The sequence below is a fragment of the Gracilinanus agilis genome, chromosome 4 (assembly GCF_016433145.1).
Source record: "Gracilinanus agilis isolate LMUSP501 chromosome 4, AgileGrace, whole genome shotgun sequence".
Classification (NCBI taxonomy): domain Eukaryota; kingdom Metazoa; phylum Chordata; class Mammalia; order Didelphimorphia; family Didelphidae; genus Gracilinanus; species Gracilinanus agilis.
This window is the reverse complement of record NC_058133.1, coordinates 264,598,329-264,612,084: the sequence shown is the minus strand read 5'-3', so window position 1 is coordinate 264,612,084 and position 13,756 is coordinate 264,598,329. Positions and strand designations below refer to the sequence as shown.

The window sequence follows — 13,756 nt, the reverse complement described above, 5'->3', positions numbered from 1 at the left end:
GAAGGAAGGAAGGAAGGAAGGAAGGAAGGAAGGAAGGAAGGAGGAGGGAGGGAGGTAAGCTTGTAATGGAGTTGCTTAAACATGAATTTAGTGCAGGGGTCGGCAACCTTTTTGGCCATGAGAGCCATAAATGCCACATTTTTTAAAATGTAATTCCGTGAGAGCCGTACAGTGCTCACAGTGTGCTCCTGCAACAGCACCTGAAAAAAATTGACTTTATGGCTCCTGCAGAAAGAGCCATATCTGACCCTCAAAAGAGCCAGATATGGCTTGAGAGCCATACGTTGCCGACCCCTGATTTAGTGGCTAAGGTGTCTTCCAGATCCCAAGACTGTTTTTCCCATTTCTTATCAAACTATGTCCCTACCCTGTTCCCTTACTAATTTGCCCAGTTCTTTGTTTCTTTCCCTTCAAAGCCTCTTCCCGGAAGCCTCCCAGAATGACTCTGACAACTCTGATTATTCCTGGTTTTGAGGATGACAGTTGCCCAGGCAACTCCTCCCACACTGTGAGCACTCACTTGAAGGACAGCTATGTCTTTCCCTACTTATGTAGAATGGATATCTTTCTCCCCAAACTCCCATAATAAGATGGGACCTCTACTCTTCAAAACAAATTAGTAAGATCATAGGATTAGGGTTGGAAGGGATCTTAGAGATCATCTCTTCCAACTTTTATTTTACAAAAGAAGAAACTGAGGCCCGTAGAGGAAAGATTTGAATCAAAGTCTTCCAAAAGCAGCCCATACTGAGATAAACACTTTCAAACCACATAAAAAAAAAACAAAAACAAACAAAAAAAAAAAAACAGAACAGAACCCAGCACCAACACAAAGCCCAAGGGATAAAGAAGACAACGATGGAGGCTTCAGTCAGGAAGTCTTGGGTTCAAATGTGATCTCAGATGCTTCCTAGCTGTATGACTCTGGGCAAGTTTGTTTAACCCCCATTGCCTAGCCTTTATTGTTCTTTCTGCCTGAGAACCGATACTTAATATCGATTCTAAGACAGAAGGTAAGAATTTAAATCAAAACAAAACAAAGAAAGAAGACAAGAAAAACATCGTAAAAGCATGTGGTTAGGTCAATAAGTATTATTTACTTAGCACCTGCTATATATACCCAACCTTGTGTTAGGGGTTGTATGGGATACAGAAAAGTATAAGACACTGTCCCTGCCCTCAAAGAGCTTACAGTCTAGTTGAGGAGACCAAGACATACACATGAACCAGAACAAGAGAATAGTCTAGAATCAAGTGCTCGTTTGTGTGGGACAGACTCCAAGTGCTTGCTATCTACTCTCCCCTCTAGGGTCAGTGCCCAGGCTGGGGTTTTGTCCACAGGACTTTTGGGACAGGGCAAAGTCAGGATGGAATGAAACCCGTTCCTTCTGTATGCGGTCAGCAACAGCTTCTCCCACCATCCCCAGAAAGGCCAGAACCTCTTTGTCACCCTGCCTCTCTTCCAAACCCCCCATCACCTTGTTCAGCTGCTACACAAAGGACAATAGGAAGGGAGGGAGAAGTGGAGAGGAAGGAGGAGGTGACCAGGAGGGGCTGGGGAGAGCTGAGAGGAAAACCCAGCTACGGAAAGGCAGCTAGGTCTCTGTAAAAAGTGCAGGGCAGGACAGCACCAATAGGGACCCGGGATCCTGAGCAGCTTGGCTGGTCCACCTTTGGGGAACAGATGCCCACCTGCCTACCCAGTGCCTGAGGGCAGGCAAAGAGGGGCATGACAGTGGGAGGGGGGTTAAGAAATGCTACAGGAACCAACTCTTCTTCCCCCGCCTCTCAGTAGAGAGCAAAGCCACGAGGCCGATGGGGAGGGATCCCTGCCCTTCATCCCTTGGCTTTGGACATCTGGGAGGAGGGCGGTCACTTTGTACCCCAACCGACCTGGGCCCACCCCACCCTCCCAACAAAGTGCCATCTGTTTTTTTTTTTTGTCTTTCTGTTTTTTGTTTTTTTTTTTTCAAATTAAAATTAACTTAATTTAGAGAACCCAGGAGAATTCCAACAACACCTGATGGGAGATAACTGCCCTTGGGCATGTCGCCTAACCAGGAATTCCTGGCGTGAGGAACGACAGGCAAAGGAAGCTAGCAGCAATCTGTAGCTACACCAATCTCTGGCCTGAGGCCAACTTCATTCTATCTTATAGGATAGAGGAAACATAGGACAAGGACATTTTAAATAAGGTTTCAAAACATAAAAATACCCGACAGTCCGACTTATACAGCGGGGGCGCAGCTAGCTTTCCACTGTCGTTTTTTTTTGTTTTTTGTTTTTTGTTTTTTAAATATTCTCCATGCTATAGAGGCCAGGGCCCACCCAGCATGAAGACAGCGTATATATACAAAGAGTAGTTTAAATTAAAATACAAACAATAATTAAAACACACACACACTGACGAACAAAAAGCTAGAGTATCCGAACTGGGGTGGTCATCAGCACCCACCCCGGAGTGAGAGAAATTGGAGTCATCAAGTCAGGGCTTCCTCTTGTAGAAGATGAGCCTTCGCTTTGAATGGTAGAAATCTGTTGAGAGAGGAAAAAAAAAAAAAGGACAAGGGTGACCAGGTCAGTATAGCCTTCCCAAGAAAGACAACATGACATTTTTTTTTAAATCTTTACCTTCCATCATAAAATTGACATTAAGGATCAGTTCCAAGGTAGAAGAGGGGTATGGGCTAGATAATTGGGGTTAAGTGACTTGCTCAGTTAGGAAGCGTGAGGCCAGATTTGAATGATTTAAGCTTTTCAAAGTGCTTTCCACACAAAAGCACAGTAGCTAGAGAGCCAGGTTTGGAGCCTGGGAGGACCTGGGTTCAAATCTAGCCTCAGACACTTTCTCACTGTGTGATCCTGGGTGAATCACTTGGCCTCCATTCTATTGTCTGGTTTTTACTGCTCCTCTGCCTTGGAACATAGACACTGTATTAATTCTAAGATGGAAGGCAAGGGCTTTATTCTTCTAAAAAAAATGATCTTGTCCAATCCCATCATTTTTCAGAATAAAGTGATGCCCCCTACAAAGGGGATTTATCCAAGTTGGTAAGACAAGCCATAAACAGGAGAGTTGGGATTCCATCTCAGGTCTGTGATTCTGATGCAAGAGCTCCCTTAATTTTCCCATGATGCCTCCCTGAAGTTCTTTCCAGCTCTGATATTTGACCATGATGGGGAGCTGCACTAAATGACCTCTATGGTCTCTTCAATAATGAGATTCCCTGGTTCCAAGTAATCCCTCCCTACCGGAGCCCATCCGCCTACTCACCCGTCATGCTGGTCTGCTTGTGTTTTCGGGCTGGTTGAGAGGTCACAGCCCTGGACCCTTCCTCCCGCTCTGGGGTCAGTGGTACTACGGTGCAGGAGAGGGACAGGTCCACGTGGTCTCCCTGGGCGGACATCTGTAGCAGGGCTGGGGAGCTAGGCCGGGGCTTTGGCCTCTTTCCCCCCAGGTCCTCCCTGCCCCATGGCCCTGAAGGGCGATAGATGGAGGGCAGATCCAGGCCTCGGACCCTCTCCCAGGCAAAGTCGCCTTCCAGGGGGGTCTCGGTGATGAAGTCAAAGTTCCATCGGCGCTGGGCCTCCTGGGTGCAACTCTGCATCAAGTCTTGGCAATCCTGCTTCAGCTGCTCATGGTCCACAGGCCCAAAGAGGTTCCGGCAAAGCTTCCCACTGCAGGGGATCTGACGGGTTCTGCTCGGTGACTCAGACATGGTGACTGACGACTCTGGCTGGGAGATAGAAGGACACTTAGTTGACAAAGGTGCTCAGGAGCACAGATTTAGAGCTCAATCATCAAACTTAATCCCCTTCTTCTGCAGTCAGGGCAAATTATCACTTATCAGTTAAGAGACTTGCCCAAGGTCACACAGTTAGTAATTAGTATGGCTGGGATTTGAGCCTACAGTCCTCTGACTCCAGGTCCAATATATTTCCCAATGCACCATGCCACACTCATAGACATTCAAGCACCAAAAAAAAAAAAAAAAAAGACAGAGAGAGAGAGAGAGAGAGAGAGAGAGAGAGAGAGAGAGAGAGAGAGAGAGAGCCTGGAAACCTGAGTCCCCTTCCCAAATATGTCACCTACACCCCATTATAAGCCAATGCAAGTTACTGGGCCTCAGTTTCCCTCTCTGTAAAATGATCATAATAATCTTCACACTCCCTACCCTCTAGGGCTTGGGGAAAAAAATAATTTTATAGACCCTCCAAGACTTCTAGAAAAGAGAGCTATCATTGTTGGTATAATTTGAGGGGTTCCAGGAAATCACTGAAGACAGGATGTTTTATGTTTACAAAAGGGCAGCAACATTACAACATCATCTCACTGGATCCTCCCAGCAACCTGGGGAGGTAAGCAAAGACTCTTTATCTCCATTCCACAGATGAGGAGATTTGAGGCCCAAAGAGGTCATATGGCAACGAAGAGGGAGAATTGAGGTTCAAAATCAAGCCTCCTCTCCCCCAAATCCTGTGCTCATGGCAAAACCCTCCTGGAGCTGACTTGAATGCAGTAGCAGTTAATAGGTCATGTTTACAGAATAGTAACTAGAATCAATTTATTACTAGCTAGTTTTCTTAACTTATTACTCAAGCATCCTTGAAGTTCACAAGTAGGTATGAATGACACCTGAGCAAAAGATTTTAGCAAGGGCCCAGCCGCGGGAAAACATTTTTTTTACTCATTTCTCAGCCCAGTTCTTACTTCAACTTGACAGTGGTACTCTTTCCCCAGCAAAACCAAGACCAGAAAGACCTTCAGTAGGAAATTTGTCAATCGCCCTTCCCCTTTGGTCTTCAGTCCAAGTTCAATGTCCCAACTTCCCTATTTTTTAGTTCCTGACTTACATATATTCATAGACCACAGGCAAATTAGTACAACCCTTAGTTTAAATTAAATATTAAATAGTATAAATCAGCATTTAATTCACTGCTGGTAGAGTCGTGAACTGATCCAAATATTCTGGAGAACAATTTGGAATTATACCCAAAGGACTATAGAACTGTTCATACCCTTTGACCCAGCAATAGTAGGTCTGTAGCCCAAAGAGATGAAAAAAAAAAAAAAACACGACCTATCTGTACCAAAATATTTACAGCAGCTCTTTTTGTGGTGGCAAAGAATTGGAAATAGAGGGGATGTCCATCCACTGGGGAATGGCTGAACAAATTGTGGTATATCATGGTAATGGAATACTATCGTGCTATGAGAAATGATGAGCAGAATGATTTCAAGAAAACCTAGGAAGACTCATGTGAACTGATGCAAATTGAAGTGGCAGAACCAGGAGAACATTGTACATAGTAACAGCAATATTGTAACAATGGTCATCTGGGAAAGACTTAGCAACTCTGATCAATACAATGATCCACAATTCCAAAGAACTCAGGATGAAAAATACTATATACCTCCAGAGAGAGACCTGATGAACTCTGAGTACAGAGTGAAGTGTACTTTTTTCACTTTCTTTTTATCGTTTTTTGCACTTTCTTTTGCAACATGGCTAATAAGGGGAGGGGGGAACATAAAACAGGGTTTTACAAACACTTTATATCCAGTCTCTCATTTGACCTTCACAATAGCCCTATAAGGTAAATGTTAGATCCCATTTTACAGATAAGAAAATCATCTGTAATTTATCAGAGAATTTATAAATTATATAGAATTTATAATACATAAATTCAATATAATGTATGTTACATATATATAAATTATCAGAGAAATTAATGGACTCACCCAAGGTTACAGCTAGTGAGAGGCATGATTTGAACCCAGGTGTTCCTATCAAGTCCAACATTCTTGCCACCACACTATATATATATATATATATTATATATATATATATATGGCAAGTCTCAGTAAAAAATCCTAGGCTTCTATTGGAAGTCTTTCCTCATCCTTCTAAATTCTAGGGCTTTCCCTTTGTTGATTATTTACTTTTTATCCTATATGGAGCTTGTTTGTGCATATCTTTTTGCATGTTGCCTCCCCATTAGATTGTGAGTTCCTTGGGAATAGGCACTGTCTTTTGCTTTTCTGTATCCGAAGCCCATAGCATGGTTCCTGGCACATAGTAGACGATTAAAAAATGTTAGTTGACTGACCGAACAGCAAACCATAACACAGAGATACACAGGCATAGGTTAAAGAGTCATAGATTTGGATCTGGAAGTGACTTTTAAGGGCATTTCCGAGATTGAGATGAAGAAAACGAAGCTGAAAGATTAAAGGGACTTGCCCAGGGTCTCACAGAGAGTAAGTGACAGTGGAGAGGGAAGAAAAAGGGAATGAACATTTATATAGTACTTAATATAGGTGAGGCATTATGCTCCACAATTTTATAAAGTTTATCTTATTTGGTCCTCACAACAATCCTTCCAAGTAAGTGCTGTTATTATCTCCATTTTACAGTTGAACAAACAAAGGTAAATGACTTGCCCATGGTCACACTGCTTATTAAGTCTCTAAGGCTAAATTTGAACTCAGATTTTCCTGACTCCTGGCCCAGCATTCTTGGATTCAACACGAGCTGCCTCTACAATGGCTAGATTTAAACCCAAATCCTCTTCTACCAAACCCCAGTGCCTCAAATGCAACACAGAACACCCTGGAAAGTCCCACACAGAATGACATACAATACTGGATACAACCTGGCACAGACTGGGAAACACATATGCACATTGGCACAAGCCCACAACCACATAGACCCAGGTTCTTTCTCGGGGGTTCCCCAGGCTGGGATCTATCCTCTCGGGCACCTTAGTGCCAACATGCCTCACCCAGAATTGCTGATTCTCTGCCCATAACCTAGACAGCCCTACAAGGAAGTAAGCAGCACTAAAGTGTTGAAAATAACCTTTGGGCTGTGAGAGTGGGGAGGGAGGGGTGTGGAGCACAGCTGTGTGTAGATGCCCCATGACATCACCAGCAGCGGGCACTGTTCCATGACAAAGTCAACTTAGTGCTTTCTAAACCCACATTCCCCCCCCCCACTTCCTGTATAAAAGAGAGACAGGAACTAGACATCAGGGCAACTGGGCAATCAAGAGTCCCAGCTCAGTCTCATTAACTTGCTACATGACCTTGGCCAAGTCACTACCCTTCTCTAGGTCTCAACTTCCTCATCTGAATCAAGAAAGGAATGAAAGCCCTTTGAAAAATATGAAGGATTAGAGGGCAGCCAGGTAGCATAGTGGACCAGGCCCCGGATACTTCCTTCATGACAATAGTGATGGGCTGAGGGAACCAAGTCTGAACAAAGATGCCTAAGGAAAGTTCTGGAACTATGTCTCTCCTTCCTCCATCCCACCAAGGGGGCAAGGGTGGGGTAGCAGGCAATACACAGAGTTGAAGTCAGAAGAGCTGGTTTCAAATCTGACTCTGCCACTTCTTACCCATATGATTTTGGGCAAGTTACTTTCTCCTCAACCGTAAAAGGATGACATTGGAATGTTGTTGTTCAGTGTTATCTGACTGACTCTTCTTAACCCCATTTGAGGTTTTCTTGGCAAAGATCTTAGAGTGGTTTGCTATTTCCTTCTCCAGTTCATTTGATAGAGCAGGAAACTGAAGTAAAGAGGGTTGAGTGACTTACCCAGAGTCACACAGACAAGAAGTGTCTGAGACTGGATTTGAACTCATGATTCATGATTACAAGCCCAGAGTTCTATTTGCTGGGCTATCTAGTTGGGGATTAGATGATCCCGAAGGTCCCCTGTGGAATTCAAGTCTAAGAATGATCCTAAGTGAAGGAGGTGGTAGCCTTGGGCAGGGAGATCAGAGGATTCCATTTCTGGAAACTTCTATCTAATCCAATTGACTCATTTTACAGCTAATGAAACTGAGACCCAGGAAAGTTAAGTGCCATTACCACAAGCCCACAGACCCACATGTATATTAAATAATAGTAGCAGGCTTGTTCCAAAATTTTACAAGTGCTTTATGTTTATAATCTCATATGAGGCTCAGAACTGTTATTATCTCCATTTTACTGATAAAGAAACAGATTCAGAGAGTGACTTGTCTAGGCTCACATTGCTAAGAAAAGTCAGAGACAGAACTCAAACCCAGGTCTTTCTGATTCTAGAATCAAGACTCCTTTTGGAGGGACCTCAAAGGCTATTTCCATTTTACAGATAAAGGAAAAGAAGGTCCAGTGAGTTAAGTGACTTGCCTCGTGTCACATAGGTAATAGCTAGCAAAGTTCATACTTGAACCCGGGTCCTATGACTGGTGGGTTGGGAGGGTACAGGGTAGGGCAGGGCCCATGAAGGAAAGGACAGTAATGTCTTGTGAGCTCAGCTATATCCTGCATATATCAGGTGATCTCAGCAGGTTAGACACTTTGAACTAACTGGTCTTTAACTGCTTTCCCCTGAGAGGCCACAATTCCAGGAGCCAAAACAACAAAGCACACATATGAGCAGGCTTTCTGGTGTCCCTACCTCCATGGCTTCCTAGGCTTTTCTGGTTATCTGGCATCAGAGAAGACCAGAAGAAATAAGTTTACTGATTTATGGTGACCCTGGAACTTGCCCCTACCCTAACACCCGCGCCCTGACATCAGCTAGGCTTCCCTGGGCATTGGCAGGAAGTCTGGTTTTAGGAGAGTAAGTCCAGGGTAGTGTCTTCCAAAGGGACAAATACCCACTGAGTTAACCTCTACTTTGCCATCACCACCCCCAGGGACAGGGAGATCATGGGTCAGTCCTTGAGTGAACAAACATTTCTTAATCACTTACTGTGTGCCAGAGTCGATGCCAGGCCCATGTCCCACCTAGTACTACACTCTGGGATTATAACATAGAAGAAAATAGAAGAGATCTGAGAACTTTCTGGTCTAACTCCCTCCCATTAAAGATGGGGAAACAGAAGGCCAAGGAACGAAAATAACTTGCCTCCAGGTTGCAAAGATAGCAAAACCAGAACAAGGCTCCTTCCCAGGTCAGGACTTATTTGGTGGACAGAGCCCCACTCTCTAACATACTCTATTCCCACCTCCCAAGATACTTTCAAAATGACCTTTTCCTTATGCTTGCTTACCCTCCAGGGCAGAATAAGGATGGAATAAGATTGGAGAAGAGAGGAAAGGATTTATCTTCAGTGTCCTTATAATCCAAGGGGTATTTTGAATAGCCACAACTAAGATTTTGTCAATTGTAACACCAGAGCACTTGGGACACTTGATGTCACTGCTGGAACAAATGTTCCACAATGGGCACAAGCCACAAGGTATCTATGCCCAGTCTCCACCTTTGCCTCTGAGTTTGAATCCCAGCTCAAACATTGTGTAACCTTGAACAAGTTAATTTCCTTATAGGATCTCAGAACATCCTACCCTAGGGCAGCCAAGTGGTGAAGTGGACAGAGTTTAAGGCCTGGAGTCAGGAGTACCTGAGTTCAAATATAGCCACAGTCACTAACTGTGTGTCCCTAAGCAAGTCAATTCACCCTGCTGACTTCAGTTTCCTCATCTGTGGAATGAGCTGGAGAAAGAAAGGGCAAACCACTCCAGTATCTTTGATAAGAAAACCCCAAATGTGATCAAGAGTCAAGACACAACTGAACAACAATATATGACATAAAATGAGGGGATTGTACTAGACTAGATGATTTCTAGAGTTCCCTGAGGGATTGTTTTACCCCAGCTTTTGTACCCCACTGCCTAGTGAGCACACGGTGTCTGAAATGTGGTAGGTGCTTACTAAATTCTTATCCATTGGTGGGCGTTTAATAAATGTATGTCCATCGATCAGCTATGGTGTCTACAAATTTCAGGCAGCAGCCTGGGAAGGAAAGGGTTATTTCTCAAAGTGTAGCAGATCAGGAGAAAAGACCGGAGTAGAGTGCGTGATGAAATGCTGGCTGGCTGTACATGCCTGCTGAGCTCAGGACAGAAGGTTCTCTGGGAGTGAGACACAGGAAACAAAGGCCCCTAGGCAGGAGTCATTTGGGAAATTTCTTTTGAGAAATGCTGGGGCAGGGTGGTTGCGCTGTGCAGCCCCTGGCCCAGGAGGGGGCGCTTGCCTCTAGGAACCCCCCCCCCTTTAGGTTCCCCCCCAATCCCCGCCGCCTGCCCCGGTGCCTAGGGCAACGGGACTGTCCAGAAGGGAGAAGTTGTAGTGAGTCAGTTTCCTGAACTGCCAGCCCGCCAAAACTTGGAGGGCGGCACGTCACCGGCTCCCGGGGAGGGGCAGGAGGAAGGAGGGTGGAGGGATGGGAGAGGGATGGGAACACGTCACGCTGAACCAGCCGGGCTTCCGAAACTGCACATGACACTGTTGGGAAATAAGCCTCTCGCTGCACACAGGCAGACACAAACAGAGACAGCCAAACAAAGCCGGAGCCCGGCCGAGGCCCGGCCGGACAAAGCCAGAGCCCTGCGGAGGCCCGGCCAGACAAAGACAGGCTGGCAGGCGCAGCCAGGACACCCGGGCGCACGTCTCCGCCGCAGCCTCAGCTCCACACCCAACCCGCCCGAGGACACAACTGGTTAATCCAGGAATTAACAAAAATAGCAGTGGGGAGCAAAACCCAAAGGACTACCGACACCCCGCTACTCTCCGGGACGTACTGGGGGCGCGGAGGGGAGGGCAGGGCAGGGCTGGGAGCTGCCGAACATCTAGGCATTGCCGCCTACTTCAAAGTATCCAATTCAGTGCAAGGAACAGCACAGCAATTCTACAAGTATTTACTGGGCGGGCACACACGTGACCTCCGTGTGTGTGCGTGTGAGTGTGTGTGTGTGTGTGTGTGTGTGCGTGCGCACGTTCTACAGGCTGGCTAGGCTCCGGAACGAGGAGCCCTAGTACACAAACACACACGCCTTCGTCGTTTGCATACACACACCGGAAATACCCAACTGGGCAAGGTGCTGGCGCTGCCTCCACCCCCAACCCCCACCCTGGTCACTGGGTCACCGACAACCCTACGGGTTGGAGAGAGGAGACCCAGCACCCCAAGGTCCTCCCACTGGGAAAGGGGATGCGAGGCTCCCCTCCTGGTTCAAATCCCCGCCCCCTGGGTCTGGGAGGGGCAAGGTCCAGCTCCCGGACAGGGGCCGGACCGAGAAGCCGGCAGGGGTCCAGATACTAGAGGGGGGATGTCAGGGAGAAAGGAGTCGTCCATCTCGGAGAGAGATGGCCAGCCCAAGAACTCCTCCGTAAAGTCAGTGACGACTGTGCCCATTTTTCCGAAGAATAACCGAGGCACAAAGACCGCAGAGACACCCAGGTGCCCCAGCTTTCCAAGAGCTTAGGGTTCTCCTCCCTGGACCGGGAACAAACTCACAAAAGCCGAATGTTGGGGGAGGTCTCTGGCCGCTGTCCCCTCAACTTCTCTCGGGGACTAGCCCCTTCCCCCCGCCTCCCCACACACCTCCCTTTGTTAAGGGGCAGCTCGGGAGGCTGAGACTCACTGAAGCCGCGGAGCTCTCCCCACACCACCACCACCACCACCCCCGCCCCAAACTCAGCTCTCCTCCCTGGGGTGGGGCTCTGACCTCACCCCGCCCCACTCCCCGGGGTCTCCGTGTCACCCGTGAGTCACCTCCTGCTCCCCCTCCCTTAAGGGACAAGTCCCTGCACGTCCCGGGGGGCCGGCGACACCACCCTCCCGGCCCGAAGCGGAGTTGGCCAGGCGGACCCGGAGAAGGGGCTAGCCTGGGGGTGGGGCTCAAGGGGACCAGGATTCCGGGCCGGGCAAGTAGGGAGGGGAGGAGAGGGGGGCATGGGAGGTGGCCTCGGTCCCTGTCTCCGGTGCCAGAGGAAAGAAGAGAGGGGTGGTGCCTGTCGCGGAGGGAAACTGCGACATCGCCGAAGCCGGCTAGGATCCCTCTACTCCTCCGGGATTCACCAAGGAGCCGCCGCCGGGACCCCAAGTCACTCCGTTCGGAACCTACCCTGATCGATAAGCCAGGGGATCCCCGCCCCGGGGCGGGCCTAAGCTTTAACCTGCCGGGCATCCCCGATTCCCGAGCAGAGAAGAGTCCGAAACTCGGCTCCTACCCTGAGCTCGGGCCCGCTTTGCATCAGGAGTGGGGGGTGTCCGGCTCGGCTTCCAGCTCCCCGCCCTTCTCACTCCCCCCAACTCTGTTGGTGAGAAAGCAGGAAACGGGCGGGGTCCCTGAATCGCGAGCGAGACCCCCTTCCTAACACTGCCGAGCTCCGGGGACATCCCGCCGCCACCCCCTTTGCCCTTCTCTCTAGCCTCCTCCCGCGGGGTCCCAAGAACGGCTGGAGAGAAAAGGCTACGCGGGGACCGGGGCTGGACCCGGCCGGGGCCGCTCAGTAGGCACCAGAGAAGAGAAATTGGTGGGGAGGGGGCGCTCCACCGAGAGGATCCTTCTCCCCACCCCCAAGCCTGGAGATTGGGGCCCACCTCCCCGGCAGCCCCCTGACCGAGAGGAATGTAGGACCCCCTCCTTTAACACACTCTACAATAGGGGTATGGGCCTCTCCACCCTTCAGATCCTGCCTCCTAGGTCTTCAGCTCCAAATCCCCTCTCACCTCCTCAGACTCCCTTTGGATGTCCCGATCTTGCTTACTGTGCGTCCCTGCCCTCGCCCCAGCTCTTGTACCCGGCTCGGTGGCGTCGCTCACACCTCCTCTTCTGGCTGGGCTGCCCGGCTTCAGAGCCTATTATAGCTGCAGAGTCTCCGCCTCCGCCGAGCAGTCCACCCAAACCCCGCCCTCCGGGCCCAGCCGGGGAGCAGGGCGCGGCGCCAGGCTCAGCGAGTGAGTGAGTGACAACGGGGCTGGGGACTGCGGCCGCCGCCGGTCTCCGCAGCCTAGCCCGAGGGCTGGGGGCGGGGGCGAAGCCGGGCCCTGGCTGCCTGAAACTCTCCCTTACCAGGCCGCCGAGACTCCCGCGCGCGCGCGCGGGCGCGCGCACGGATCCACACACATCCCCACTCATTCGCACACATACAGCCACTTTTGTAGTTCTGGATCTGTCGCCCGTGTCGCATTTCCCAGAAAACTTGAGCCAAAAAATCGCCATTCCCCCTGGGAAGGAGGGAAAGGAGAAAGGAAGGGTCCAGAAAGGAATGAGAAGGGAAGGCAATGAGTTTCTTAACCCCTCTCTGGCTAACATCACAACCACTCTGGGTAGGAATTGACCCCGAAATAGATGGGAGAAAGTGAATGTCGGGGATCAGCTCTTGGGGCTGCTGAACATCTTATACTAATTAACGCACTTTCATTTTCATGAGCCCTTCTGGCCTTTCTTAAGACCTCCTTCTCTTCTCCTGGGGGTCCCAAAGGACCTGGGACAAGGGCTCCAGCATCCTCCTAGTGCTGTGTGACTAGAAAAGGACTCCAGAGGGAGAGGATAACAGATGAAGGGCAAGCTCAGTGTCCATAAACAGAACCAGAGGCAGATTTATCAGACTTGAAAGATTTATGTGAAAACATGTACTGAGGCTGGTTGGTTCCGAGTGCTCTTACGGAGGAACTACATGCCTCGATTAGATTTCAGATCTAAAATATTGATCCCAAAGGGGAAGAAAGCACAGCATCAGGAGTGGGATTATCGAGGCCAAACCCTCATTCTGCTGATAATGACAAAGGTTCAGACAGAATGGGCCTGGCAAAGCACAGCTAATGACAGTGCCAGCTTTGAAGCCAAGGCCTCTGACTTCAAATGCAGAGTTCTTTCTGCTTCTCTGTCCCTTAACTCCTAATTCAGGGCTCTTTTAATTACACCAGTTGTGTTCATCTGGGATACTGGGGGAGAACACCACATCCCTC

The 13,756-nt window shown here is 48.7% G+C and overlaps 1 protein-coding gene across 2 annotated transcripts; it reads right to left on the bottom strand.

Moving 5' to 3' along the window:
• Positions 1-2,108: 2,108 nt before the first annotated feature.
• Positions 2,109-12,603, bottom strand: CDKN1A (cyclin dependent kinase inhibitor 1A). 2 transcript variants are annotated; one of them, XM_044671901.1, is made up of 3 exons: positions 12,515-12,603; positions 3,275-3,733; positions 2,109-2,535 (listed from the first exon to the last, which is right to left on the bottom strand). In XM_044671901.1, exons 2-3 carry the CDS (start codon positions 3,717-3,719, stop codon positions 2,486-2,488), a joined length of 495 nt encoding a protein of 164 aa, XP_044527836.1. In that variant the 5' UTR covers positions 3,720-3,733; positions 12,515-12,603; the 3' UTR covers positions 2,109-2,485. The 2 variants fall into 2 exon arrangements, with proteins under 2 accessions (XP_044527836.1, XP_044527835.1); XM_044671900.1 differs by having other exon boundaries at positions 3,275-3,737; positions 12,515-12,597.
• Positions 12,604-13,756: the final 1,153 nt, after the last annotated feature.